The sequence below is a fragment of the Entelurus aequoreus genome, linkage group LG16, assembly GCF_033978785.1.
Source record: "Entelurus aequoreus isolate RoL-2023_Sb linkage group LG16, RoL_Eaeq_v1.1, whole genome shotgun sequence".
Taxonomy (NCBI): Eukaryota; Metazoa; Chordata; class Actinopteri; order Syngnathiformes; family Syngnathidae; genus Entelurus; species Entelurus aequoreus.
Window position 1 is genome coordinate 21499338 of NC_084746.1, and position 26539 is coordinate 21525876.

Below are 26539 nucleotides of genomic sequence, written 5' to 3' on the forward strand. Positions count from 1 at the left end.
ATATTATTGCAATCAAAAAACAATTCTGACCTTAAATAAAATAGTGAACATACTAGACAACTTGCCTTTTTTTTAGTAAGTTAGCAAACAAAGGCTCCTAATTTAGCTGATTTGCAGTAACATATTGTGTCATTTATCATTCTATTATTTTTTAAAAATTATAAAGGACAAGCTGTAAAAAAATATTATTAATGTAGTTAAATGGGTAATACTTGTATAGCGCTTTTCTACCGTCAAGGTAATCAAAGCGCTTTGACACTATTTCCACATTCACCCATTCACACACACATTCACACACTGATGGCGGGAGCTGCCACAAGGCCCTAACCACGACCCATCAGGAGCAAGGGTGAAGTGTCTTGCTCAAGGACACAACGGACGTGACGAGGTTGCTAGAAGGTGGGGATTGAACCAGGAACCCTCAGGTTGCTGGCATGGCCACTCTCCCAACTGCGCCACGCCATCGTTTAGTTGTTAATTTACTGTTAATATCTGGTTGTTTTCTGTTTGTACATGTTCTATCTACACTTCTGTTAAAATGTAAAAATCACTTATTCTTCTGTTGTTTGATACTTTACATTAGTTTTGGATGATACCACAAATTTAGGTATCAATCCGATACCAATTAGTTACAGGATCATACGTTGGTCATATTCAAAGTCCTCATGTGTCCAGGGACATATTTCCTGAGTTTATAAACATAATATACATTTTTAAAAAATGAAAAAACGATGTGATGCCAAAAAATATTGACGTAATCATAGTAGTATCGACTAGATACGTGCCTGTACTTGATATCATTACAGTGAGCTGTAGTATCCTCCTACGGTGTGTTGTTAAACATGTTTAGCTATTCCTCGTCTTGCAGGGATGAAACTTAATTTATTTGTCGCCATGGAGACAAGGATTAGTGATTTAGAAGTAGCTAAAACACTGCCTGTCACAGTCTCTGTCTGTTTGTCTCTGTGTGTGTCTTTGGGAGAGTGGGCGTGTTTTGGGCGTTGGCTTGGCTCCAGTTCTCAGCCTGGCACAGCTGATCCCAGCACTCTAATCACTTACCTGCCTGCCATCAACTCATCACCTGCAGCCTTCAAATGTTTGGACTTCTCTCGGCGCGATCGCCAGATCGTTTCACCTTCTACATGTGGTAACGCTTCTCGCCCGTTTGTTCTAGAAGTCTAGCACTTTTGAGAATCTTGCGAATCTGCCATTTTTGTATTTTTTGGCTCCTCATTCTACCCGTTTTTTCCTCTGCCTTCAGTTCCCTACCTGCCGTGTGTGCCTGCCTCAACCTGCTAGCCTCAGCCTGCTAGCCTCAGCCTGCTAGCCTCAGCCTGCTAGCCTCAACCTGCTAGCCTCGGCCTGCTAGCCTCGGCCTGCTAGCCTCGGCCTGCTAGCCTCAGTGTGCTCTCCTGGACTGCAAAGCCAAAGACTACGAGCTCCCTCCTTTCCCTCTGGTTTTATTAATAATAACCCTTGAACTTTAATCCTGTTTGTCTTTTCTGCATTTGGGTCCACCAGTTTTACCAATCGTGACAGAACGATCTGGCCTTTTTCAATGGACCCAGCAGATTTTGACCGTGTGAGAGAGGCCCTTGCCAATCAAGGACAGCGTTTGGGAAACCATGACCAACTACTACAGACACTTATTGACCAGATGTCACGCGTTTCCACCCAGCTGACCACTCTCATCAATCAACAAGCTCAACCACAACCCGAACCACCTGCACCACCTGCACCCCCTGCTGTTACTGCTGCAGAGCCACACATCCCCCCGCCTGATAAGTACTCTGGCAATCCTAGCACTTGTCGTGAATTTTTAACTCAGATCCAGCTTGCTTTTGATGCTCAGCCCTCTCGCTTTGGCCGTGAGGCAGCCAAAATCGCTTACGTAGCCAACCTGCTACAGGGGCCCCCTTTGAGTTATTTTAATGCCCTTCGTGAGCAAGGATCCCCCGCAGTCCAGTCCTTTGCTGCACTATCTGCAGAACTGAAGCAGGTCTACGACCACCCCATACGAGGGCAGCAAGCAGGTCAGCAGTTGCTGCGACTTCGTCAAGGGAAAAGCTCAGTAAGAGAATTTGCCTGTGAATTCCGGTCCCTAGCTGTGGAGTCTGGCTGGAATGACAAGGCTCTTCTCACTGCCTTCCAGAATGGGCTTAGTCGGGTCATTGGAAGGGAGATTGCTCTGAGGAATGAGCAGCTGTCCCTAGACGAAGCTATTACTGCAGCTATCAACATCTCTGACCAGATGGCCCAGTGGCAAGCTGACCCCGTGCCTTGCAGGTCATCGGAACCCCCCAGCTTTAGACCCAGGCCGGCCGGGCCCAACTTGCCAATGTGCACAGCCTCAACCTCCAGTTCCCCTGTTGAGGAGCCCATGCAGGTGGGCCGGGCTCACCTTACACCTGAAGAGCGCCTCCGCAGAAGGAGGGCAGGGGTGTGTCTCTATTGTGGTCAACCTGGCCATTTCCTTGCCACCTGTTCTATGCGGCCAAAAAGAGTAGGCTCACCAGTAACAGTGGGGGTTCTGGTGAGCCAAGCTGTCTCCTCCCCTAAGTCCCTATGCCGAATGCAGTTTTCTGCTACTCTCCGTTGGCAATCCCAGTCCTTGTCTCTCCTTGCTCTGGTGGACTTGGGGGCGGATGAGAATTTTTTGGACGCCGACGTTGCTTCCCAAGTGGGCATTACCATCGAGCCACTTCCCTCACCCTTGCAAGCCAATTCCCTGACTGGTCGACTCCTTGCCCGTGTCACTCACCGATCAGAACCTGTGCACCTCCTTGTCTCCGGTAATCATCTTGAACAAATCCAATTCCATATAATCTCTTCTCCTCATGCTCCTGTAGTCCTTGGTCAGCCCTGGTTAAGACTTCACAATCCTCACATTGACTGGGCTGCAGCTAAAGTGGTGAGCTGGAGCTCGTACTGTCTCTCCACCTGCCTGCGGTCTGCCCGCTCCCCTGCTGAGGACAGTCTCTCCAGTTGTCATAGAGCCCCCAGATCTGTCCAAGGTTCCCTCTGTCTACCATGACTTAGAAGAGGCCTTCAGCAAGCAACACGCACTGTCCCTCCCTCCGCACCGCCCTTATGACTGTGCCATTGACCTGCTTTCAGGAGCTCCCCTGCCTTCTAGTCGGTTATACAACCTGTCCCGCCCTGAGAGAGAGGCGATGGAAAAGTACATCCATGACTCTATGGCTGCAGGCATTATTCGACCTTCATCTTCCCCACTCGGTGCAGGTTTTTTCTTCGTGGGTAAGAAAGATGGCACTCTACGTCCCTGTATAGATTTTCGAGGGTTGAATAACATCACCATTAAAAACAAATACCCACTGCCTTTGCTGGCATCTGCCTTTGAACCCCTCCAAGGAGCGACTGTGTTTTCCAAGTTAGACCTTCGCAATGCCTACCATTTGATTCGAATCCGAGCTGGTGACGAATGGAAAACAGCCTTTAAGACTCCCCTTGGTCATTTCGAATACTTGGTTATGCCTTTTGGCTTGACTAATGCCCCAGCAGTTTTTCAAGCTCTTGTGAACGATGTCCTCCGAGACCTGATTAACCGCTCCGTCTTTGTGTACCTGGATGATATCCTGATTTTCTCCCGCAACCCGGAGGAACATGTGGTTCATGTCAGACAAGTGCTCCAGCGCCTTCTTGAGAATAAACTCTACATTAAAGCAGAAAAATGTGAGTTCCATGTTCAGTCCACAAGGTTCCTCGGGTTCATCATTGAGAGTGGTCAGGTGAAGGCAGACCCCGAAAAGGTGCGAGCTGTGGTGGACTGGCCTCAACCAACCTCAGTTAAACATCTCCAGGGCTTTCTTAGCTTTGCAAACTTTTATCGCCGGTTCATCCGGAACTACAGTCAAGTGGTCGCACCCCTCACAAGACTCACATCTCCGTCTGTCCCATTCACTTGGACAGCAGAGGCTGACGCTGCTTTCAAGAAGCTTAAGAGACGTTTTACCACAGCCCCTGTCCTGATTCATCCTGACTCCTCACGCCAGTTCATCTTGGAAGTTGATGCCTCAGAGTCTGGAGTGGGGGCTGTACTATCCCAGCGTTCTGCCAAGGACCAGAAACTCCATCCTTGCGCGTTCTTCTCATATCGGCTAGAACCTGCTGAGCGCAATTATGATGTAGGTAACAGGGAGCTGCTGGCTGTCAAACTCGCTCTGGAGGAATGGAGGCACTGGCTTGAGGGAGCAGAACACCCATTCATCATCTGGACAGACCATAAAAACTTGACCTACATTCAGTCTGCCAAGCGCCTCAATTCCCGCCAGGCCCGGTGGGCTTTGTTTTTTGGTCGATTCCGCTTCACACTGACCTACCGTCCAGGATCCCGCAACATCAAGCCGGATGCCCTGTCACGTCAGTTCATTTCGGAGGGTCCCACCAGTCCTGAGCCTATCCTTCCGGCGTCTTGTGTGGTGGCCGCAGTGACTTGGGAGATTGAGTCGGTGGTCCGAAGGGCTCAGCAAGACCAACCAGACCCGGGTAATGGTCCTGATAACCGCCTTTTTGTGCCTGACTCTGTACGTTCACAGGTTCTTCTGTGGGCACACACTTCCTTGTTTGCCTGCCACCCAGGAGTTGGCCGCACCATGACTCTCCTCAAGCGACACTTTTGGTGGCCTATCATGGATGCTGATACCCGTGCCTTTGTGTCTGCCTGTACTGTGTGTGCCCGTGGAAAATCCTCCAATCGACCACCTGCTGGCCTACTCCATCCCTTGCCAGTCCCAAGCCGCCCCTGGTCTCATATATCACTGGACTTTGTCACTGGCCTCCCGCCTTCTCAGGGAAATTCTGTTATCCTCACTATAGTGGACAGATTTTCCAAATCAGTGCATTTCGTGGCTCTACCCAAACTCCCCACGTCCCTGGAAACAGCCAACCTCATGGTCCAGCATGTGTTCCGTCTTCATGGAATTCCTTCAGATGTGGTCTCGGATAGAGGGCCTCAGTTTATTTCGGAGGTTTGGAAGGCTTTCTGTAGGGCCATTGGAGCCACTGTGAGTCTGACTTCGGGTTATCACACTCAGTCTAATGGGCAAACGGAACGGGCAAATCAAGACCTAGAAGCGGCCCTCCGATGTGTCGTTGCCAAGAACCCCTCCTCCTGGAGCACCCACCTGGTATGGATTGAGTATGCCCACAACTCATTACCCTGTGCGGCCACGGGAGTGTCACCATTTGAGGTATCCTTAGGTTACCTACCCTCATTGTTTCCTGCTGAGGAGGATGACATCTCTGTACCTTCAGTTCAGGCTCAGATGCGGCGTTGCCGCAAGGTGTGGAAAGATGCTCGTGCTGCCCTCCTCAGCTGTGTGGACCGAAATCGTCGATATGCGGACCTACACCGAAGGCCGGCACCTGTATACCAGCCAGGTCAGCAGATGTAGCTTTCCTCTAGAGACCTTCCCCTCAAAGTGGACTCAAAGAAACTTGCACCCCGGTATGTTGGCCCTTATGAAATAATTTCCATCATCAATCCAACAGCAGTTAAACTCAAATTACCTGCACGCTGGAGGATCAATCCCACTTTCCATGTCTCCCAACTGAAGCCTGTTTCGACCAGCCCACTATCTCCCCCTGATACCCCCCACCCCCCCGTGTCATTGACGACCACCCAGCCTACACGGTCCGGCGGCTGCTGGATGTGCGCCGTCGGGGTAGAGGTCTGCAGTACCTGGTGGACTGGGAGGGGTATGGACCTGAGGAGCGTTGCTGGGTGCCACGCAGCTTCATCCTGGACCCTTCCCTCATCTTGGCCTTTCACCGCAGTCACCCGGGCAAGCCTGGTGGCGTTCCTTGAGGGGGGGGGCACTGTCACAGTCTCTGTCTGTTTGTCTCTGTGTGTGTCTTTGGGAGAGTGGGCGTGTTTTGGGCGTTGGCTTGGCTCCAGCTCTCAGCCTGGCACAGCTGATCCCAGCACTCTAATCACTCACCTGCCTGCCATCAACTCATCACCTGCAGCCTTCAAATGTTTGGACTTCTCTCGGCGCGATCGCCAGATCGTTTCACCTTCTACATGTGGTAACGCTTCTCGCCCGTTTGTTCTAGAAGTCTAGCACTTTTGAGAATCTTGCGAATCTGCCATTTTTGTATTTTTTGGCTCCTCATTCTACCCCCGTTTTTTCCTCTGCCTTCAGTTCCCTACCTGCCGTGTGTGCCTGCCTCAGCCTGCTAGCCTCAGCCCGCCAGCCTCGACCCGCCAGCCTCAGCCCGCCAGCCTCGACCCGCCAGCCTCGGCCCACTAGCCTCGGCCCGCTAGCCTCGGCCCGCTAGCCTCAGCCTGCTAGCCTCAGTGTGCTCTCCTGGACTGCAAAGCCAAAGACTACAAGCTCCCTCCTTTCCCTCTGGTTTTATTAATAATAACCCTTGAACTTTAATCCTGTTTGTCTTTTCTGCATTTGGGTCCACCAGTCTTACCAATCGTGACACTGCCGACTGCAGATGGACGTTATCTGCTAGCTAGCTAGCCATGTTTTAAAGCACCTCTTCCTGAGGGCGTTTTCAGTGTTATAACTTCACCTTTATCTTTACTTTTTAGGCCAAAATGCATCCATTCTCCCTTTTCTGACCGTGTCTGCTTGTAAGTACTAGGTGATTGTGCGCTGCCGAACATGCTCGTCTGCTCGTAAACCAGTAATGTCACGACATGACATCTTGCCCGGGAACCGGTACTTTTCAGACAGAGTATAGTACCGTTGTTGATTCATTAGTACTGTGATAATACTAGTATCGGTATACCGTACAACCCTAATGTGTATGTATGTAGATAAGTATATGTATATGTGTATATATGCATGTGTGTGTACGTGTGTATATATACAAAACCCAAAACCAGTGAAGTTGGCACGTTGTTTAAATTGTAAATAAAAACAGAATACAATGATTTGCAAATCCTTTTCAACTTATATTCAATTAAATAGACTGCAAAGACAAGATACTTAATGTTTGAACTGAGAATTTTTTTTTTGTGCAAATCTTTAACTTAGAATTTAATGGCAGCAACACATTGCAAAAAAGTTGTCACAGGGGCATTTTTACCACTGTGCTACATGGCCTTTCCTTTTAACAACACTCAGTAAACGTTTGGGAAATGAGGAGACCAATTTTTGAAGCTTTTCAGGTGGAATTCTTTCCCATTCTTGCTTGATGTACAGCTTAAGTTGTTCAACAGTCCAGGGTCTCCGTTGTCGTATTTTAGGCTTCATAATGCGCCACACATTTTCAATGGGAGACAGGTCTGGACTACAGGCAGGCCAGTCTAGTACCCGCACTCTTTTATTATGAAGCCACGCTGTTGTACACGGGCAGAATGTGGCTTGGCATTGTTTTGGTGAAATAAGCAGGGGCGTCCCAGAAAAAGACGTTGTGTGGATGGCAACATATGTTGCTCCCAAACCTGTATGTACCTTTCAGCATTATTGGCCCCTTCACAGATGTGTAAGTTAACCATGTCTTGGGCACTAATACACCCCCATACCATCACAGATGCTGGCTCTTCAACTTTGCGCCTATAACAGTCCGGGTGGTTATTTTCCTCTTTGGTTCGGAGGACACAACATCCAACAGTTTCTAAAAACAATTTGAAATATGGACTTGTCAGACCACAGAACACTTTTCCACTTTGCATCAGTCCATCTTCGATGAGCTCGGGACCAGCGAAGCCGGCGGCAATTCTGGGTGTTGTTGACGAATGGCTTTCGCTTTGCATAGTAGAGTTTTAACATGCACTTACAGATGTAGCGACCGACTGTAGTTACTGACAGTGGTTTTCTGAAGTATTCCTGAGCCCATGTGGTGATATCCTTTACACGCTGTTGTCACTTTTTGATGCAGTACCGCCTGAGGGATCAAAGGTCACGGGCATTCAATGTTGGTTTTCAGCCTTTCAGTATACGTGTAGTGATTTCTCCAGATTTCTCTAAACCTTTTGATATTACGGACCGTAGATGGTGAAATCCTCAAATTCCTTGCAAAAGCTCGTTGAGAAATGTTGTTCTTTAACTGTTCGACAATTTGTTCACAAAGTGGTGACCCTCGCCCCATCCTTCTTTGTGAATGACTGAGCATTTCATGGAAGCTGCTTTTATACCCAATCATGGCACCCACCTGTTCACCTGTGGGATGTTCCAAATAAGTGTTTGATGAGCATTCCTCAACCTTCTCAGTCTTTTTTGCCACTTGTGCCAGCGTTTTTGAAATGTGTTGCAGGCATTATATTCAAAATGTGCTGGTATTTGCAAAAAAAAAAGTTTACCAGTTCGAACATTAAGTATCTTGTCTTTGCAGTCTATTCAATTGAATATACAGTAAGTTGAAAAGGATTTGCAAATCATTGTATTCTCTTTTTATTTACCATTTACACAACGTGCCAACTTAACTGGTTTTAGGTTTTGTATGTCTGTCTATAGCCTGCAGCTGGCCCTGCCGGGCGGCACAGTGGACCACACTCTGGGGTTCCTGTTGCTGGCCGGCCTGGTTGCGTGGGGCTGGTGGTCCCTTGTTCCCTGGGCACCACACCTGCTGTTTTGGATTGGGCTCTCTCGTATATCTGTCAGTAAACTTGCCATGAAAGCGCTAAAACATACCGGTATAGTGAGTACAAATTATTCAACCAAGGAACTTTAGTTATTAGAGAGTTCCGGTCGGACAGTTTGTTGTTGCTTCCGGATGAGGAGATGCTGCTCTGTTATTGATTTAAGTGAAGTCTGTATGTCATTAAAACAGTTAGCTACATCTTTTGACACTTCTTCCACTCCCGTCCTTGCACGCTACACCGCTACAACAAAGATGACGGGGAGAAGACGCTGCCGAAGGTGAGCCTTGTAAATAAGACCGCCCACAAACGGCGCATCAGAAAGTGGCTTGAAGATGAGCTGTAAAACATAATCTATGCAACATTTTGACCAAAGAACCACCATTACATCAATCAATCAATCGATCAATGTTTATTTATATAGCCCTAAATCACAAGTGTCTCAAAGGGCTGCACAAGCCACAACGACATCTTCGGTACAGAGCCCACATAAGGGCAAGGGCAAGGAAAACTCACCCCAGTGGGACGTCGATGTGAATGACTATGAGAAACCTTGGAGAGGACCGCATATGTGGGTAACCTCCCCCCTCTAGGGGAGACCGAAAGCAATGGATGTCGAGTGGGTCTGACATAATATTGTGAAATTTTATGTAGACCACAAGGAAGTGTTTTCAATTTAGAAAAAAATAATATGACTCCTTTAATGCGCCCTATTATCTGGTGCACCTAAGACATGAAAAAACATCAAAAATAGACCATTCATTGGCAGTGCGCCGTATAATCCGGTGCACCCTATGGTCCGAAAAATACGGTACATTTCTACCATGTATAAAGATCTCCAATGATGTGTATTTGGGATATGCATAAGTCCTGAAAAATTGCGCGCGTTCGCCTTTGTAGTCCGTGATAAGCGATAAGCTTCTTCTTTTTCTCTATATTCTTGTTATGGTATATTCATCCTATGTTGCCATTTCTAATACAAAGTAGTGTAAAGTTCTCACTTATATCTGTCAGTAAACTTTACATGAAAGCGCTAAAACATACCGGTGTAGTGAGTATACATTATTCACCCAAGGAACTTCAGTGATAAGAGAGTTCCGGTCAGACGGTTTGTTGTTATTTCCGGATGAGGAGATGCTGCTCTGTTATGGATTGAAGTAAAGTCTGAATGTCATTAAAACAGTTAGGTCTATCTTTTGACACTTCTTCCACTCCCGTCTTTGCACGCTACACCACTACAACAAAGATGACGGGGAGAAGACGCTGCCGAAGGTGAGCCTTGTAAATAAGACCGCCCACAAAACGGCACATCAGAAAGTGGCTTGAAGATGAGCTGTAAAACATAATTTATGCAACATTTTGACCAAAGAACCATCGTTACATGTTATGTAGACCACAGGGAAGTGTTTTCAATTTAGAAAAAAAAAATAATAATATCCATCCATTTTCTACCCCTTGTCCCTTTTGGGGTCACAGGGGGTACTGGAGCCTATCTCAGCTGCAGTCGGGCAGAAGGCGGGGTATATGACTCCTTACAATACAAAATAGACCATTCATTGACAGTGCACCTTATAATCCGGTGCACCCTATGGTCCGGAAAATACGGTACATTTCTACCATGTATAGAGATCTCCAATGACGTCACACGTGGGCAAAAAGACACAGTAGAAGTGGAGGAATGGATAAATACCGTCCACAAAACGGTGCATCCTAAAGAAACGGTTTGAAAGTTTTAACCAAAAGACCCACCATTACATATTATGTAGACCATGTTTAAAATATAGAAACAAAATCATAATATATACCCTTTAAGACAAAGTCCTGCCTAAGATATACCAGAAAACACGTAGCATTTAAGTACAGCTCATACAATATTTATATAGCCATAGCAGGCTTTTGTCTTTTGGTGTTTTATTAAACTTTGTGTTCTGGTATTTGGACCTAATAGAAAGGCTTTTATCTCCTGAAATATTGATGATACAATTTGAATTGATTTATGAGGCAACATGAACACACAGAGATGCTAAGTTTTTTGGTACTTTATTGCGGTAATGCTTCATTAGCAGACACAAGGGCGAGCATGGAAGTGACAAATTAAAAAATTATTGTTGCTAGACATCACCAAGATCCAACCCTTTCATTCCCTGCATAGCGACTGACTGTCAAAGTCAAGCTGGAAATCTTCTTCAGCCGGTTGAAAAGTCCACAGTAAGGGTTAGTTGGTTACGGCTGGGGGTCGGCCTTCAGAGGTTAAGTGTTAGGATTAGGGGGTCAGGTTTAAAGTTTAGGGATAGAGGGTTACTCACATTGTCCACAAGATGGCAGCAAATATGTAGCATTCAGAAACCGCCTGGTGTTAATTTGAAAGTTTATCGATGCTTCGTTGAACTCATGACGGCTTGGACCAAATTGAATAGGCCGGCGGACCGCACTCTGCCCGCGGGCGGTAATTTGGACACACCTGGTTTACAGTAAGAAGGGTTATGGTTTGGAGTTAAGGTTTGTAGGGTTGGGGGTTTAGGTTCATAGGACTGGGGATTAAGGTGAGCAGGGTGAAGGGGTTTGCAGTTTAGGGATTACAAAGGTTACAGTGCGAGGTTAAGGTCAGTAGGGTCAGGGGCAGTGTTTAGGATTAGCCCTAGTAGTTACATCCATTGATGAAAAATATATCTGCTGTGTATGAGCACATATTGAACTGGCTTTCACTATATTTTACATTGTCAATATAATAAGGCAACCTGCATGGCGCTAGCCACCATGCTACTTAGCTTGTTTCCATGCTGCATAGCAGTCACTCAACTCCACTGCTCATTTATGTACAGTATGCTGTGTGTGCAGTTACGATGCAGTTGATCAAGAAATACTGTACTAGGGAAGAGCAATAGAGAATCATGTGACCTGGCTGCTGGTGTGGAGGTCTCTGAGGGCACCAGATTCAGGGACTGTTTCTCACGGTGGGATCGACAGTCCCTGAAGAGTCTTGGCCTCTCTCTTAGGGGTGTTGTTGAGAAGGTCCAGGCTTCGACGGCTGGACGAAATGACATCAGCCACAAATTTAGTGCAGTCAGCACAAACATCACGCAGCGTGCATCCTTTGGCGTACAGGTGGGGGAACTCCTCCTCCACGGAGCAGCGAGACAGTTTGCACAGAGATCTGCAGGGAGGAAGGTGGTGACACTTTGAATCCTACTACAGTACTTCTTGAATACTATGAGCTTCTATTTCTTATTCATCTTCTTTTTCACTACTACATTCATGAACTAGTCATGAAAACACTATTTTATACTCACTTATAAACTTTGCTTCTGTGTTGATGGTTCTTCGGAGCGCTGTGGAAACCCACAGTGTACACAGGAATATGTGCCATCTTCTTGGAGGGAATCTTCATCTGCAGAGCAGGAAGGGAACACACACCTAAAAACACTACATGCTCACAAAAACACTTTTAGTACAATTGGTGGACTTAGATCTGATTTACTAAGATTCAAAGTACAAGTGTGTACAAAATATAAAACTGTGTGTACTATTACTGGGCATGTTGCGTTTGAAATACAAAACCCAAAACCAGTGAAGCTGGCATGTTGTGCAAATCGTAAATAAAAACAGAATACAATCATTTGCAAGTCATTTTCCACCTACATTTCCCGTAATTTCCGGACTATAAGCCGCTACTTTTTCCCCTCGTTCTGGTCCCTGCGGCTTATACAACGGTGCGGCTTATTTACGGCCTGTTCTTCTCCGACACCGACGAAGAGGATTTCGGTGGTTTTAGTACGCAGGAGGAAGACGATGACACAATGATTAAAGACTGACTTTTCATATACCGGTAGGCTGGTTATTTTGATAACGTACAGGCGAGCACTTTGTATTACTTTGCACCGTTGTATTATTTGTACTCTGCACGAATGCAGTTCGCCATGTCAAAGATGTGAAAGTTTGATTGAATGATTGAAAGAGTTATTGTTAATAAATGGGACGCTTTGCGTTCCCAAACAGTCATCTCTGTCCCGACAATCCCCCCCGTGGTAGCAGGAACCCCTAAAAACTACGGTAATTACACATCAAAACCCTGCGGCTTATAGTCGGGTGCGGCTTATATATGGAGCAATCTGTATTTTCCCCTAAATTTAGCTGGTGCGGCTTATAGTCAGGTGCGGCTTATAGTCCGGAAATTACGGTAATTCAGTGGTTCTCAAACTTTTTTTGTCATCCCCCACTTTGGACAAGGGGAAGTTTTCAAGCCCCACCTGCCCCCATCGCCCCAACAGAATGCTAATGCCAAGCTTAACATTTTCAAATTTATTGAACATCAAGTAACATCAAGTTGTATACATTCAAACTCAATAACATAAAATAACATCAAGTTCAATAATAAATAAAATAACTGTGCAGCTGTGGTATAACTTGCATCAAGTTCAATATCAAATAAAATAACTTGCATCAAGTTCAATAATAAATAAAACAAAAGTGTTATAACTTGCATCAAGTTCAATAATAAATCAAAAAAGGTGCTATAACTTGCATCAAGTTCAATAATAAATCAAATAAAAGGGTTATAACTTGCATCAAGTTCAATAATAAATCAAAAAAAGTGTTATAACTTGCATCAAGTTCAATAATAAATCAAAAAAAGTGTTATAACTTGCATCAAGTTCAATAATAAATCAAAAAAGGTGCTATAACTTGCATCAAGTTCAATAATAAATCAAATAAAAGTGTTATAACTTGCATCAAGTTCAATAATAAATAAAAAAAAGTGTTATAACTTGCATCAAGTTCAATAATAAATAAAATAAAAGTGTTATAACTTGCATCAAGTTCAATAATAAATAAAAAAAAGTGTTATAACTTGCATCAAGTTCAATAATAAATCAAATAACTTGCATCGAGTTCAATAATGAATAAAAATAAAAGTGCCACTTTGCAATCTTTGCAAAAAAAAAGGAGGAGCTAATGCATTTGGCAAGACAGGGAAAGTGAACATGAGTTTTACAGTACTCCAGCATTAGTGGCTGCAATGAGCCTGTTTTGCACTGCACAGCTTTTCAAATGGGGGTTGCAGGCTTGACACTGCCACTGTTAAAACCTCATTGAGTTCGGAGCTGAGCTGCCTTGACGCGAGTGCTTCCCGGTGAATGACACACAGTGTGTCCAATGCGCATTTGGCGCAACCCTCTTTATTAGAGCCTGCAGCCCGTTTCTTGACTTTGCCATGGTCTGTGCGCCATCAGAGCAAAAGCCCACACAGTTTTCCCATTTAAGGTTGTGTTCTTTGAGGAAACTGTCCATTATATTGAACAGCTCATCAGCATTGGCTCTATTTTTTATGTATTTGCAAAACAGCAAATCCTCGCACAGTGACTCGCCATTCAAAGCTTCCGCTTAGCCCCGCCCCCATTAGTTACTGTTGCTATGTCTGTCAAACTTTCGCTCCTACCTAGAAATTTAAAGCCTACAGGAAAAATAAGTAATTTACATTTATTTATATAGCGGATTTCACAGACCGAATCACAAAGTGATTTACAGTGTTTATAGAAAATGAAAGCATAGTTTAAAAAAAAAATCTAAGAATATAATTGAAAAAAAAAAAAAAATTAAAGTGAAATTTCCTCCCGTTCCTCGCGCCCCACCTGTCATGTCTCTATTCCCCACCAGTGGGGCGCGCCCCACACTTTGAGAAACGCTGATTTAATTGAACACACTTTTTTGGGGGGCCAAATATTAACTCATTTGGAATTTGATGCCTGCAACATGTTTCAAAAAAGCTGGCGTAAAAGACAGAGTTGAGGAATGCTCATCAAACCCTTATTTGGAACTTCCCACAGGTGAACAGGCTAATTGGGAACAGGTGGGTGCCATGATTGGGTATAAAAGCAGCTTCCATTAAATGCTCAGTCATTCACAAACAATGATGGGGCGAGGGTCACCACTTTGTGAACAAATGCGTGAACAAATTGTCCAACAGTTTAAGAACAACATTTCTCAAAGAGTTATTGCAAGGAATTTAGGGATTTCACCATCTAAGGTCCGTAATATCATCAAAAGGTTCAGAGAATCTGGAGAAATCACTGCACGTAACATAGAATGCCCGTGACTTTCGATCTTTCAGGCGGTACTGCATCAAAAACCAACATCAGTGTGTAAAGGATATCACATGGGCTCAGGAACACTTTACAAAACCACTGTCAGTAACTACAGTTGGTCGCTACCTCTGTAAGTGCAAGTTAAAACGGTATTATGCAAAGCCAAAGCCATTTATCAACAACACCCAGAAACTCCGCCGGCTTTGCTGGGGCCGAGCTCATCTAAGATGGACTGATGCAAAGTGGAAAAGTGTTCTGTGGTCTGACGAGTCCACATTTCAAATTGTTTTTGAAACTGTGGATGTCTTGTCCTCCGGACCAAAGAGGAAAAGAACCATTCGGATTGTTATAGGCGCAAAGTTCAAAAGCCAGCATCTGTGATGGTATGGGGGTGTATTAGTGCCCAAGGCATGGGTAACTTACACATCTGTGAAATCACCATTAATGCTGAAAGGTACATACAGGTTTTGGAGCAACATATGTTGCCATCCAAGCAACGTCTTTTTCATTAAGCTTATTTCAGCAAGACAATGCCAAGCCACATTCTGCACGTGTTACAACAGTGTGGCTTCGTAGTAAAAGAGTGCGGGTACTAGACTGGCCTCCCATTGACAATGTGTGCACAATATGAAGCCTAAAATACGACAACGGAGCCCCCGGACTGTTGAACAACTTAAGCTGTACATCAAGCAAGAATGGGAAATAATTCCACCTGAAAAGCTTCAAAAATTGGTTTCCTCAGTTCCCAAACGTTTCAGAGTGTTGTTAAAAGGAAAGGCCATGTAACACAGTGGTAAAAATGCCCCTGTGCCAACTTTTTTGCAATGTATTGCTGCCATTAAATTCTAAGTTAATAATTATTAGCAAAAAAAAATTAAGTTTCTCAGTTCAAACATGAAATATCTTGTCTTTGCAGTCTATTCAATTGAATATAAGTTGAAAAGGATTTGCAAATCATTGTATTCTGTTTTTATTTACCATTTACACAACATGCCAACTTCACTGGTTTTAAGTTTTGTACGAAGACTGGGTGTCCAATTCATAACTGGTGCTGACCGCCATATTTAAATGAGGATTTTGTGTGTTCTACCTGCTGTCACCATGTAGACACTTATTTACTGCACTTTCTTGTTATCATGCTCCTATATGTGTTGTTTTACTACAGTAAGTTGTTGAACATGCAGCACATAAATATGATATTTTCCACCTTTTCTGACATCAGAACCTAATTTCAACATGCCAAAGATTGCTGTTTTTGCCACAACACAGGCAACATCTACACTGGAATGATACAGACACAAGAAAATGTCTGGTTTACATAGGATGTAAAAATATCAAAATATCACAGTACAATATTGTCATGGTATTAAGGCCTTGATAAGTTATTTTTGTGGTATTGTCCCCAAAAAAAAGGATGACTATTATTGGAATGAATTTAATTAATGTGTTTTGGTGTCTGCTGTGTCAGCATTTAAAAAAAAAAAGTTTTATTACTGGTTGTATCTGTCTCACGGAATTAAGTGTCAGTGTGATAATGTTTGTTTGTCTAGATCAGCGTTGTCAAAGTGGTTTTCATTGAGGGCCATAACGCAATGATGGCTTCTATTAAAGGGCCGCTTGAAACAGCAAATATTATGAATGATGCATTTGATTATTAAAAATATTTTTTATGTACACAGTAAAAAAAAACATCTGTAGATTTTACAGGAAAAAACTGGCAACACATTCACCAGAATTTTACTGTGAAATATCCAGTGTTTTTAAAAAAACAAAAACATAACACTTTTTTTATTCTGCCTTCTGAGCTGCCATATTTTTACCGTAATTTTTTGTTTTCCATTTGCGGTAATACACCTTAAAAACAACAACAAAACCTGGCAGCTCAAACGACAGACTGTTATCGTAAAAACCCAGTCAAAGTATTTATTTTTATTTTGACAAAATATTAGGGCTGTGAATCTGGGTGTCCCACGATTCGATTCAATATCGATTCTTGGGGTCACGATTCGATTCAAAATTGATTTTTTTTTTTCAATTCAACACGATTCTCGATTCAAAAACAATTTTCCCCCGATTCAAAACAATTCTCTATTCATTCAATACATAGGATTTCAGCAGGATCTACCCCAGTCTGCTGACATGCAAGCAGAGTAGTAGATTTTTGTAAAAAGCTTTTATAATTGTAAAGGACAATGTTTTATCAACTGATTGCAATAATGTAAATTTGTTTTAACTATTAAATGAACCAAAAATATGACTTATTTTATCTTTGTGAAAATATTGGACACAGTGTGTTGTCAAGCTTATGAGATGCGATGCAAGTGTAAGCCACTGTGACACTTGTTCATTTTATTTTATTTTTTATAAATGTCTAATGATAATGTCAATGAGGGATTTTTAATCACTGCTATGTTGAAATTGTAACTAAAATTGATACTGTTGTTGATAATATTCATTTTTGTTTCACTACTTTTGGTTTGTTCTGTGTCGTGTTTGTGTCTCCTCTCAATTGCTCTGTTTATTGCAGTTCTGAGTGTTGCTTGGTTGGGTTTGGTTTTGGAATTGGATTGCATTGTTATGGTATTGCTGTGTATTGTTTTGTTGGATTTATTAATAAAAAAAATAATTATAAATATTTTTAAAAAAACGATTTTTTTAAAATGAGAATTAATTCTGAATCCATACCCCTACAAAATATGTGTTGCAATATTGGATACTATTAAAGTTTAAAAGGTATGCAATTTCATGCAGTTCATTCATACTTTTCTGTCAAAATGTAAAAAAAAGTAAATCAATTATTTAAAAACATATATAAGGTTGTTTATTGCCGCATATTATTTGCAGGCGTTTGTGGGCCATATAAAATGATGTGGCAGACATTGTGATTCAGAAAAGTGTTACAGATTATAGATGTGTTCTGCTGGGTCAACACATGGCACACAGGTAGGAGCATGATAACATGAATGTGCAGAAAAATGATCAAGTGTCTCCGTGGTAAAAGCCCTGTATGCATGCAAAATCCTCTTTTAAATAAGGCGGTCTGCGGCACTTTTCAATTGCAAATAAATTGTTAGTAGTTCACACGCAACACGCCCACTAATAGTACACGCTATTCTATTGTTTGCACACACCGTTTATCAGGTGGTATTTGAATCTTAGCAAATCAGGCCCTTAGTGTGTTAAGTACACAGTGGGTTGCTGTAGTTGTACACTCCTATACTTTCTCTTTTTTTTAATGTGAATTGCAACCACACCATTTAGCTCCTCCCCCTTCTGCTAGTTGCCAAGAAGGCTGCTAAGTGTGCATCAGTACAACAGTGAGTGTGCACTGTATTTTGCTGTGTGGAAATGCAAGTGGTTACCTTCGCACTGCAAGCAGCACACGCTGGTCTGAAAACACAAAGAAATGGAAAATGAAAATGTTATTACTGACACTAAATGAACAAAATCAAAAGAAGAAGTTGTGCATGTTTCATATTGGACATCGACAGAAGATGTTCACATATCTACACTTGGCATTTTCATGCCTCCAACCAAAATGTGTAAGTAGAACAATGTTCCTATGCAGTTTTATTATCTTCATTTATTTTGAGTAATTATTTTTCATTTCGGATTTTCCTACATACATCAATGCTTTCACGAGTTTCACAGAAAATCAGATGTAGTTTTAACGCTAACGCATGTGATTATTAAAATAAATTATTGCTTTATCAAATATGAATGAAGATTAATCACATACGGGTTAAGGCTTAATGTGCGCATTGTTGCACGGCCTGTGATCACGAGGAGAGGTGGCCAATTTGGCTTCAAAACAGAACTTTAGATCAAACTGAGGTAACTTGTTGGTATTGCAGCGACAACCGTTCTAATCATCGGTGCACATCAACTTTAAAATACCATCTAAAGTGAAACACGTACTCAAGGATGGCGTCGATAGCATACGTGCTAGCTCCATCGACAACAAAAGAGGAGAACGCTGCACTGGCGGTGTACCTGCGTCAATGTTGTCAACAAAAGTAGCACAGTTAAAGGCCTACTGAAACCAACTATCAGACCATGCAGTCTGATAGTTTATATATCAATGATGAAATCTTAACATTGCAACACATGCCAATACGGCCGGGTTAGATTAGTAAAGTGCAATTTTAAATTTCGCGCGAAATATCCTGCTGAAAACGTCTCGGTATGATGACGTTTGCAAGTGACGTCACGGATTGTAGCGGACATTTTGGGACAGCATTGTGGCCAGCTATTAAGTAGTCTGTTTTCATCGCAAAATTCCACAGTATTCTGGACATCTGTGTTGGTGAATCTTTTGCAATTTGTTTAATGAACAATGAAGACAGCAAAGAAGAAAGCTGTAGGTGGGAAGCGGTTTATTAGCGGCCGGCTGCAGCAACACAAACACGTAGCGGCTACGTCGTAGCCGGTGTTTCATTGTTTACATTCCCGAACGATGACAGTCAAGCTTTACCATTGGCCTGTGGAGAACTGGGACAACAGAGACTCTTACCAGGAGGACTTTGAGTTGGATACGCGCTACCGTGAGTACGCAGCTGCGGCTTCCAAACATTTGATCGCTTGCCCGTACGTGCGTGCCGCTATGTGCATGTCACGTACGTAACTTTGGGGAAATATATGTGCTGTATGAACTTTGCGTAAGTGAACGGTACTTTGGGCTGTGGGATTGAGTGTGTTGTGCGGGTGTTTGATTTGTATTGGCGGGTTATATGGATGGGAGGGGGGAGGTGTTTGTTATGCGTTAATTTGTGGCATATTAAATATAAGCCTGGTTGTGTTGTGGCTAATAGAGTATATATATGTCTTGTGTTTATTTACTGTTTTAGTCATTTCCAGCTGAATATCAGGTCCCACCCGCCTCTCACAGCATCTTCCCTATCTGAATCGCTTCCACTGCCCTCTAATCCTTCACTCTCACTTTCCTCATCCACGAATCTTTCATCCTCGCTCAAATTAATGGGATAATCGTCGCTTTCTCGGTCCGAATCGCTCTCGCTGCTGGTGGTCATGATTGTAAACAATGTGCAGATGTGAGGAGCTCCACAACCTGTGACGTCACGCTACTTCCGGTACAGGCAAGGCTTTTTTATCAGCGACCAAAAGTTGCGAACTTTATCGTCGATGTTCTCTACTAAATCCTTTCAGCAAAAATATGGCAATATCGCGAAATGATCAAGTATGACACATAGAATGGACCTGCTATCCCGTTTAAATAAGAAAATCTCATTTCAGTAGGCCTTTAAGTTAAACATATGCCTTTGCTAAAAAGACAGCCACTGCATGTAAACCACTTAACATCTGCAAAGAACAAGTCCTGCAAGAAGATGTCACGTTGTAGAATACCTTGGAGAGGCACACTAACAACAAGGATAAACCCACTGTACTATCCATCCATTTTCTACCGCTTGTCCCTTTCGGGGTCGCTGGAGCCTATCTCAGCTGCATTCCGGCGGAAGGATGGTGTACACCCTGCACAAGTCGCCACTTCATCGCAGGGCCAACACAGATACCCAAACAAAAACATCAAGTTGCATCTACTGGCTTAACGTGAATTTATTTTGCCTACTGGAGAACATTGGACTTTTTTAAGTAATCACAACGAGCTGGGGTCGCATTGTGCCAAAAAAAGAGATCAACTTTGTCATCTGAAGCTGCAAACAAGCTTATTTGTTTCAACAGCTGATTACTCTAAAGAGGAGTAAATGCAGATTGAAATGGTGCACAATGTTAAGTTGTTTATGAGTACATCTACTACATTATCGATTAGTAACTGTACCTTGCTTGCAATAATATCGCAAAGACTTTCAAAATGTGCACTTAATTTTTACTGTACTTACTCTCACCAAGTTTTGAACAGATCAATGACATGCAATTCAGTAAACATTTAAACATGTTCCTGTGTGACACTTTGACTACCAAATTGCATTTGTATCCAAATATTGAGGTATTTTCTTTATGCAAGCAAATAATAATCAGGATTAATCACAATTCTAGAGGGTGATTAATCTGTTTCAAAAAATTGTTACTTGACAGCCCTAGTTGGGTTTTTTTATTATTATTTTACATTCTAGTTGATGTTAGAAACTAAAAATGATTAAGCTGGAATAAAATGTTCAAAACAAATCTGACAAATTGTCTTATATTGCATATTAATTCAGGTGTTTTTTCCATATGAGTTTTTTTCATGTGTGCCATAAATCTAATATGTTCATACGATCATCGAAACAGACAAACATTATAATTCTTTACCATGTTTACTTCTCTAAACGCGTGACGTCATGTTTTGTGCACATTAGGGTCTTGTTAAGCAAACGTTCATATTAATATCACGTCTTTTGTAAGGTGAACAATTACATCAACAACCTGAATTGTGCATTATATCCTGCATGTAAACACAGATCAGATAAAATAAGATTGGAATATTTATTGTCCTTGCACAAGCATACACAGTACACCAGTTCAACGAAATTTTGGACACAGATTCTCTCCTCAGTGCAGAACAGGCAAATAATAAGAACATTTAGAAATAAATATAAAATATAAAAATACATATGGAAAAAATATAGAAGAAACTATTTGTATTTTTTCTTGTTTCAATCATCTGAACTGTGTTGAAAGAACACAGCAGGAAACTGGTGTGAATACGTCAACATAGCTGCTAATTCCTTTTGAAGCATTGATACGCGTGTATAAATATACATACACCACATGTAAACAAAAAAATGCAACAAAAATTTCAATGTATGCACTGAAATGTTCAAATATGGAAAACAAGCAATCAATCCGTCATCTAAAAAAAATCATACAGCAAAACACAAATGTAAAAAACTTCTGTATACACGTACAACACTTAAAACCTTTAGCATATCAGTATGTGGAATTAAATTATGGAATGGATCAAGCAAAGAAATCAAACAAAGCACTAATATGATACAGTTCAAGAGACTGTTCAAACTACAAGTGTCACAAAGTACAAAGAACAATTATGATTAACATCTTGAACCTTTTTTTTTTCAAGATAATGATTATTTATGTATTTTATATTTGTTTACTTAATTATGGTATTTTATTTATTTATTCACTGTTCTGTTATAAACGGAGAAAAAGGAAATGGGATAAAATTGCTGTGATATGAAAAGGGATAGGATTAAATAAGCTCTGCTTCTTCCTACTCCTTTTCGGACGTGCTGTAATGAAACAACTGCATGTTCGGGAAAAAAAAACTGAAACTGAACTGAAGTTTTTGGGAACACATATGGGTTATTTATGCATTCTAGCATGTACAAATTAATGCTAGCAAAAGTCAGCTAACAATGAAGGTAATAGAAGTCATTGTGACATTGGGACTATTGCGCCCATAAAGTGCTCTAAAAAAACATCAAAGCCCTTCACCAATGTTTTATATACACGCTGTAAGTATATATGTAATGTAGTGACAAGTGACAATTTACATATTTCGGTCATTTTAAGCAATCATTTTACATTAATTAATTTCATTTCCTACAACACATCTACTACAACTCACGGCAGACTTCTCGAGAGCCAACAACGAATACTTAGGAAAATGATGATCCTTTACCTTAAAATTTTCAGCTTGAATATACAGAGGATGAGCTACAAGTTTTAGAAGCTGAGTGATAAACAGATCCAGCAACTAGCACAATTCCACTATTTTAGCGCAGCCATGATCTCAAGTAAACAAGAAATACAAACTACGAATATAATAAAACAAACACTTACTGTACAATGTCTGCTCTAACTGGGATATGCCGACTGATTGGATGTTCATTTCGTCCCGTTTTGATGAAGAATAAACATAAACCTCATGCTGGTAAAAACGAAAGAAAAAAAAACAAGCAATGTCAAAATTGAATGTCAAAGTTGACCAGCTTCTCGGTTTATGACCATAACCTTCTACTATACAAGTGAGAGGCAAGATTTATATTACAGCATTGACTTTCACCAATTCAGAAGCGATTTGGCAACTGAGTACATATGTCAATTGTTGCATAAACTAGTTACCTCTCTGAGATCACGGCGCCGCTAAAAGTAGTTCCTCTGCGTTAGTGCTTATAAAAACAATATATTTTTTGTATTTTTTTTAATTAAGGATCCCCATTAGCTGGTTGCCTCAACAACCCACTAGTCTTCCTGGGGTCCACAATTCAATACAATTACAAGTAAAAGCATATATAATTATAACTACACAATACAGAAAAAAATAAAAGCATCAATAAGAAAACAAGCAAACAATTTACAGTCACAGAATAATAATTACCATATAAATATAACTACACACTATAAAACCAAGCAAATAATCAACGAGCAAACTAATTTAAAGACTCAGATAAAATATTACTTTCTTTTTAAAAAACCTGTTTACTTTCAATGCCGGTGAGAATTTGAGGCAGGTTATTCCAGAGCGATAAAGATCTATAAATAAAAGATTTCCGCAAAGCATTCTTCCTGGGACGAGGGAGTACAAAATGCCCCTCATTGGACGCCCTGGTATTATGATTATGTATAGTGCTACTGTGAACTATTTGGGCCATGAGAAAAGCAGGAGTTTGACTACCGGTTACTGATTTGAACAATATAAGAGTATTAGCTGACAAACTGTTCTGCACTGTTAGCCAGGAAAGAGAAGCAAGCATTTGGTTCACATTGGTTCTTAGTGAACAACCAAGAACCAGCCTTGCTGCCCTATTCTGGACAATCTGGAGCTTACTGATCTCACCACTTGCAGCAGACGCCCAGACTGTAGAACAATAGTCAAGATGACACAAGACTAAACTCTTAACAATCTGACAAAGAAGAGGTGGATCAACAAAAGCAGCACATTTCCTGGAGATATTGCTAATACAGTGCTTGTTTAATATCCAGGTCACAAAATGTAAATGTAGTATTGGCATTTTTTGGGGATGTTTTTTTAAGAGGGCTTTTATATGGGTGCAATATAATACCGGTACTCCCATTAGCTGCAATGTTTTCCACCTCCTACTTGCTGTGTTTTACGATGTATTCTTTTTTTACAAAGGGATTGTGAATGAAATTCAACAAAAATGTGCAGTTCCCCTTTAAAAGCTAACACTTTTTAATAGGGATGTTCCGATCAGGGTTTTAAGCTGCTGATACTGATCATCCATGAGTAATATCGGCCAATACCACTACCGATACCAATCACATGTACAAAACCCAAAACCAGTGAAGTTGGCAAGTTGTGTAATTCGTAGTAAAAACAGAATACAATAGTTTGCAAATCCTTTTCAACTTATATTCAATTGAATAGACTACAGATCAGTTCGAACTGAGAAACGTAATTTTTCTTTTTGCAAATAATCATTAACTTAGAATTTAATGGCAGCAACACATTGCAAAAAAAGTTGCCACATGGGCATTTTTACCACTATATTACATGGCCTTTCCTTTTAACAACACTCAGTAAACGTTAGGGAACTGAGACCAATTTTTGAAGCTTTTCAGGTGGAATTCTTTCCCATTCTTGCTTGATGTACAGCTTAAGTTGTTCAACAGTCCGGGGTCTCCGTTGTGGTATTTTAGGCTTCATAACGCGCCACACATTTTCAATGGGAGACAGGTCTGGACTACAGGCAGGCCAGTCTAGTACCCACACTCTTTTACTATGAAACCACGCTGTTGTAACACATGGCTTGGCATTGTCTTGCTGAAATAAGCAGGGGCGTCAGTGATAACGTTGCTTGGATGGCAACATATGCTGCTCCAAAACCTGTATGTACCTTTCAGTTTGAACGTTAAGTACCTCGGCTTTGCAGTCCATTCAATTGAATACAAGTTGAAAAGGATTGGCAAATTATTGTATTTTGTTTTTATTTACGATTTACACAACGTGCCAACTTCACTGGTTTTGGAGTTTGTATTAACTGTAATTTTTTTATGTATTTATGGGGACTGCTACTGACAGTTTAACAATTTCAACACAGTATTTAACTAGTGCACGTCAGCGGTCTTGACGTGCAAATCGGTCGTACAACCTGGGCATAAGGGCATCATTTGGGTTTTGCCCTCAATGTCCATATGTGTGATGGAAATGATTCCGTAAATATTTAAACATTAACAAACTTTATTTTGAGAAAATGATATCAATTATCCAACAGTATTAATCATGTACTGATACTACCTTTGGTATCGACTCCATCGATCTGTGCATTGATCCGCCCCCTCTTACGTGTCATGCACTGGCTGCAACAGTGCTGACACAACAACAGTTGCTGTTACCTTAGTCCTACAGTAGTAATATCACGTTATAATGATACTTAAAGGCCTACTGAAATGAAATGTTCTTATTTAAACGGGGATAACAGGTCCATTCTATGTGTCATACTTGATCATTTCGCGATATTGCCATATTTTTGCTGAAAGGATTTACTAGAGAACATCGACGATAAAGTTCGCAACTTTTGGTCGCTGGTAAAAAAGCCTTGCCTGTACCGGAAGTAGCGTGACGTCACAGGTTGTGGAGCGCCTCACATCTGCACATTGTTTACAATCATTCCCACAAGCAGCGAGAGCGAGTCGGACCGAGAAAGCGAAAATTACCCCATTAATTTGAGCGAGGATGAAAGATTTGTGGATGAGGAAAGTGAGAGTGAAGGATTAGAGTGCAGTGCAGGACGCCAGGATGTATCTTTTTTCGCTCTGACCGTAACTTAGGTACAAGGGCTCATTGGATTCCACACTTTCTCCTTTTTCTATTGTGGATCACGGATTTGTATTTTAAACCACCTCGAATACTAAATTCCTCTTGAAAATGAGAGTCGAGAACGCGAAATGGACATTCACAGTGACTTTTATCTCCACGACAATACATCTGCGAAACACTTTAGCTTTGGAGCTAACGTGATAGCATCGTGCTTAACTGCGGATAGAAACAGAAGAAATAAGCCCCTGACTGGAAGGATAGACAGAAGATCAACAATACTACTATTACTTCTACTATCAGGAGACACTGAACTAAACCCTGGACCTGTAACCACACGGTTAATGCTGTCCCGCCTGGCAAAGCCTAGCAATGCTGTTGCTAACGACGCCATTGAAGCTAACTTAGCTACGGGACCTCGACGGAGCTATGCTAAAAACATTAGCTCTCCACCTACACCAGCCCTCATCTGCTCATCACCACCCGTGCTCACTTGCGTTCCAGCGATCGACGGCGCGACGGAGGACTTCACCACGATCATCGGTGCGGTCGGCGGCCCGGAGACGGAGGAAGTCAACCCAGACACCGGTGAGGACAGCGGCGCGGCGGCGGACGGCGTTGTGTTGCTGTAGCCAGCCGCTAATACACCGATCCCACCTACAGCTTTCTTCTTTGCTGTCTTCATTGTTCATTAAACAAATTGCAAAAGATTCACCAACACAGATGTCCAGAATACTGTGGAATTTTGCGATGAAAACAGACGACTTAAGCTGGCCACCGTGCTGTTCCAAAATGTCTGCTACAATCCGTGACGTCACGCGCAAACGTCATCATACCGAGACGTTTTCAGCCGGATATTTCCCGGGAAATTTAAAATTGCACTTTATAAGTTAACCTGGCCGTATTGGCATGTGTTGCAATGTTAAGATTTCATCATTGATATATAAACTATCAGACTGCGTGGTCGGTAGTAGTGGATTTCAGTCGGCCATTAAGTAATTTAGAAATGCAGTTCATTGGCTGTAATGAAGGAGATTATTATTAGCTCAGTGGAGTGTCAAAGTACAAAAACATCAAATGATTTACTTATTATTTTTTATTACTCTTATCCACTAGTAAATATACCGGTATGTACAATAAAGTATCTGCTTGCACTCTTGTCCGCTATTAAATATATGTACAATAATTATAAAAACA

At 41.9% G+C, this 26539-nt stretch overlaps 1 protein-coding gene across 4 annotated transcripts in view; it reads right to left on the bottom strand.

Moving 5' to 3' along the window:
- Positions 1-10568: 10568 nt before the first annotated feature.
- spire2 (spire-type actin nucleation factor 2) overlaps positions 10569-26539 on the bottom strand; it is a 100648-nt gene continuing 84677 nt past the window's right edge. Inside the window, exons 13-16 of one of the 4 annotated variants that reach the window (XR_009821317.1) lie at positions 22405-22492; positions 18006-18033; positions 11851-11948; positions 11665-11714 (exon numbers count right to left, since the gene is read on the bottom strand). Coding sequence is in view for 2 of the 4 variants with exons in the window: in XM_062022360.1 (XP_061878344.1) it covers positions 11510-11714; positions 11851-11948; positions 18006-18033 (331 nt within the window). In the remaining 2 variants the exon portion in view is untranslated. Of the gene's footprint in view, positions 11715-11850; positions 11949-18005; positions 18034-22404; positions 22493-26539 lie in introns of those variants that run through there. The other 3 variants (XM_062022360.1, XM_062022361.1, XR_009821318.1) reach the window with 3 other exon arrangements.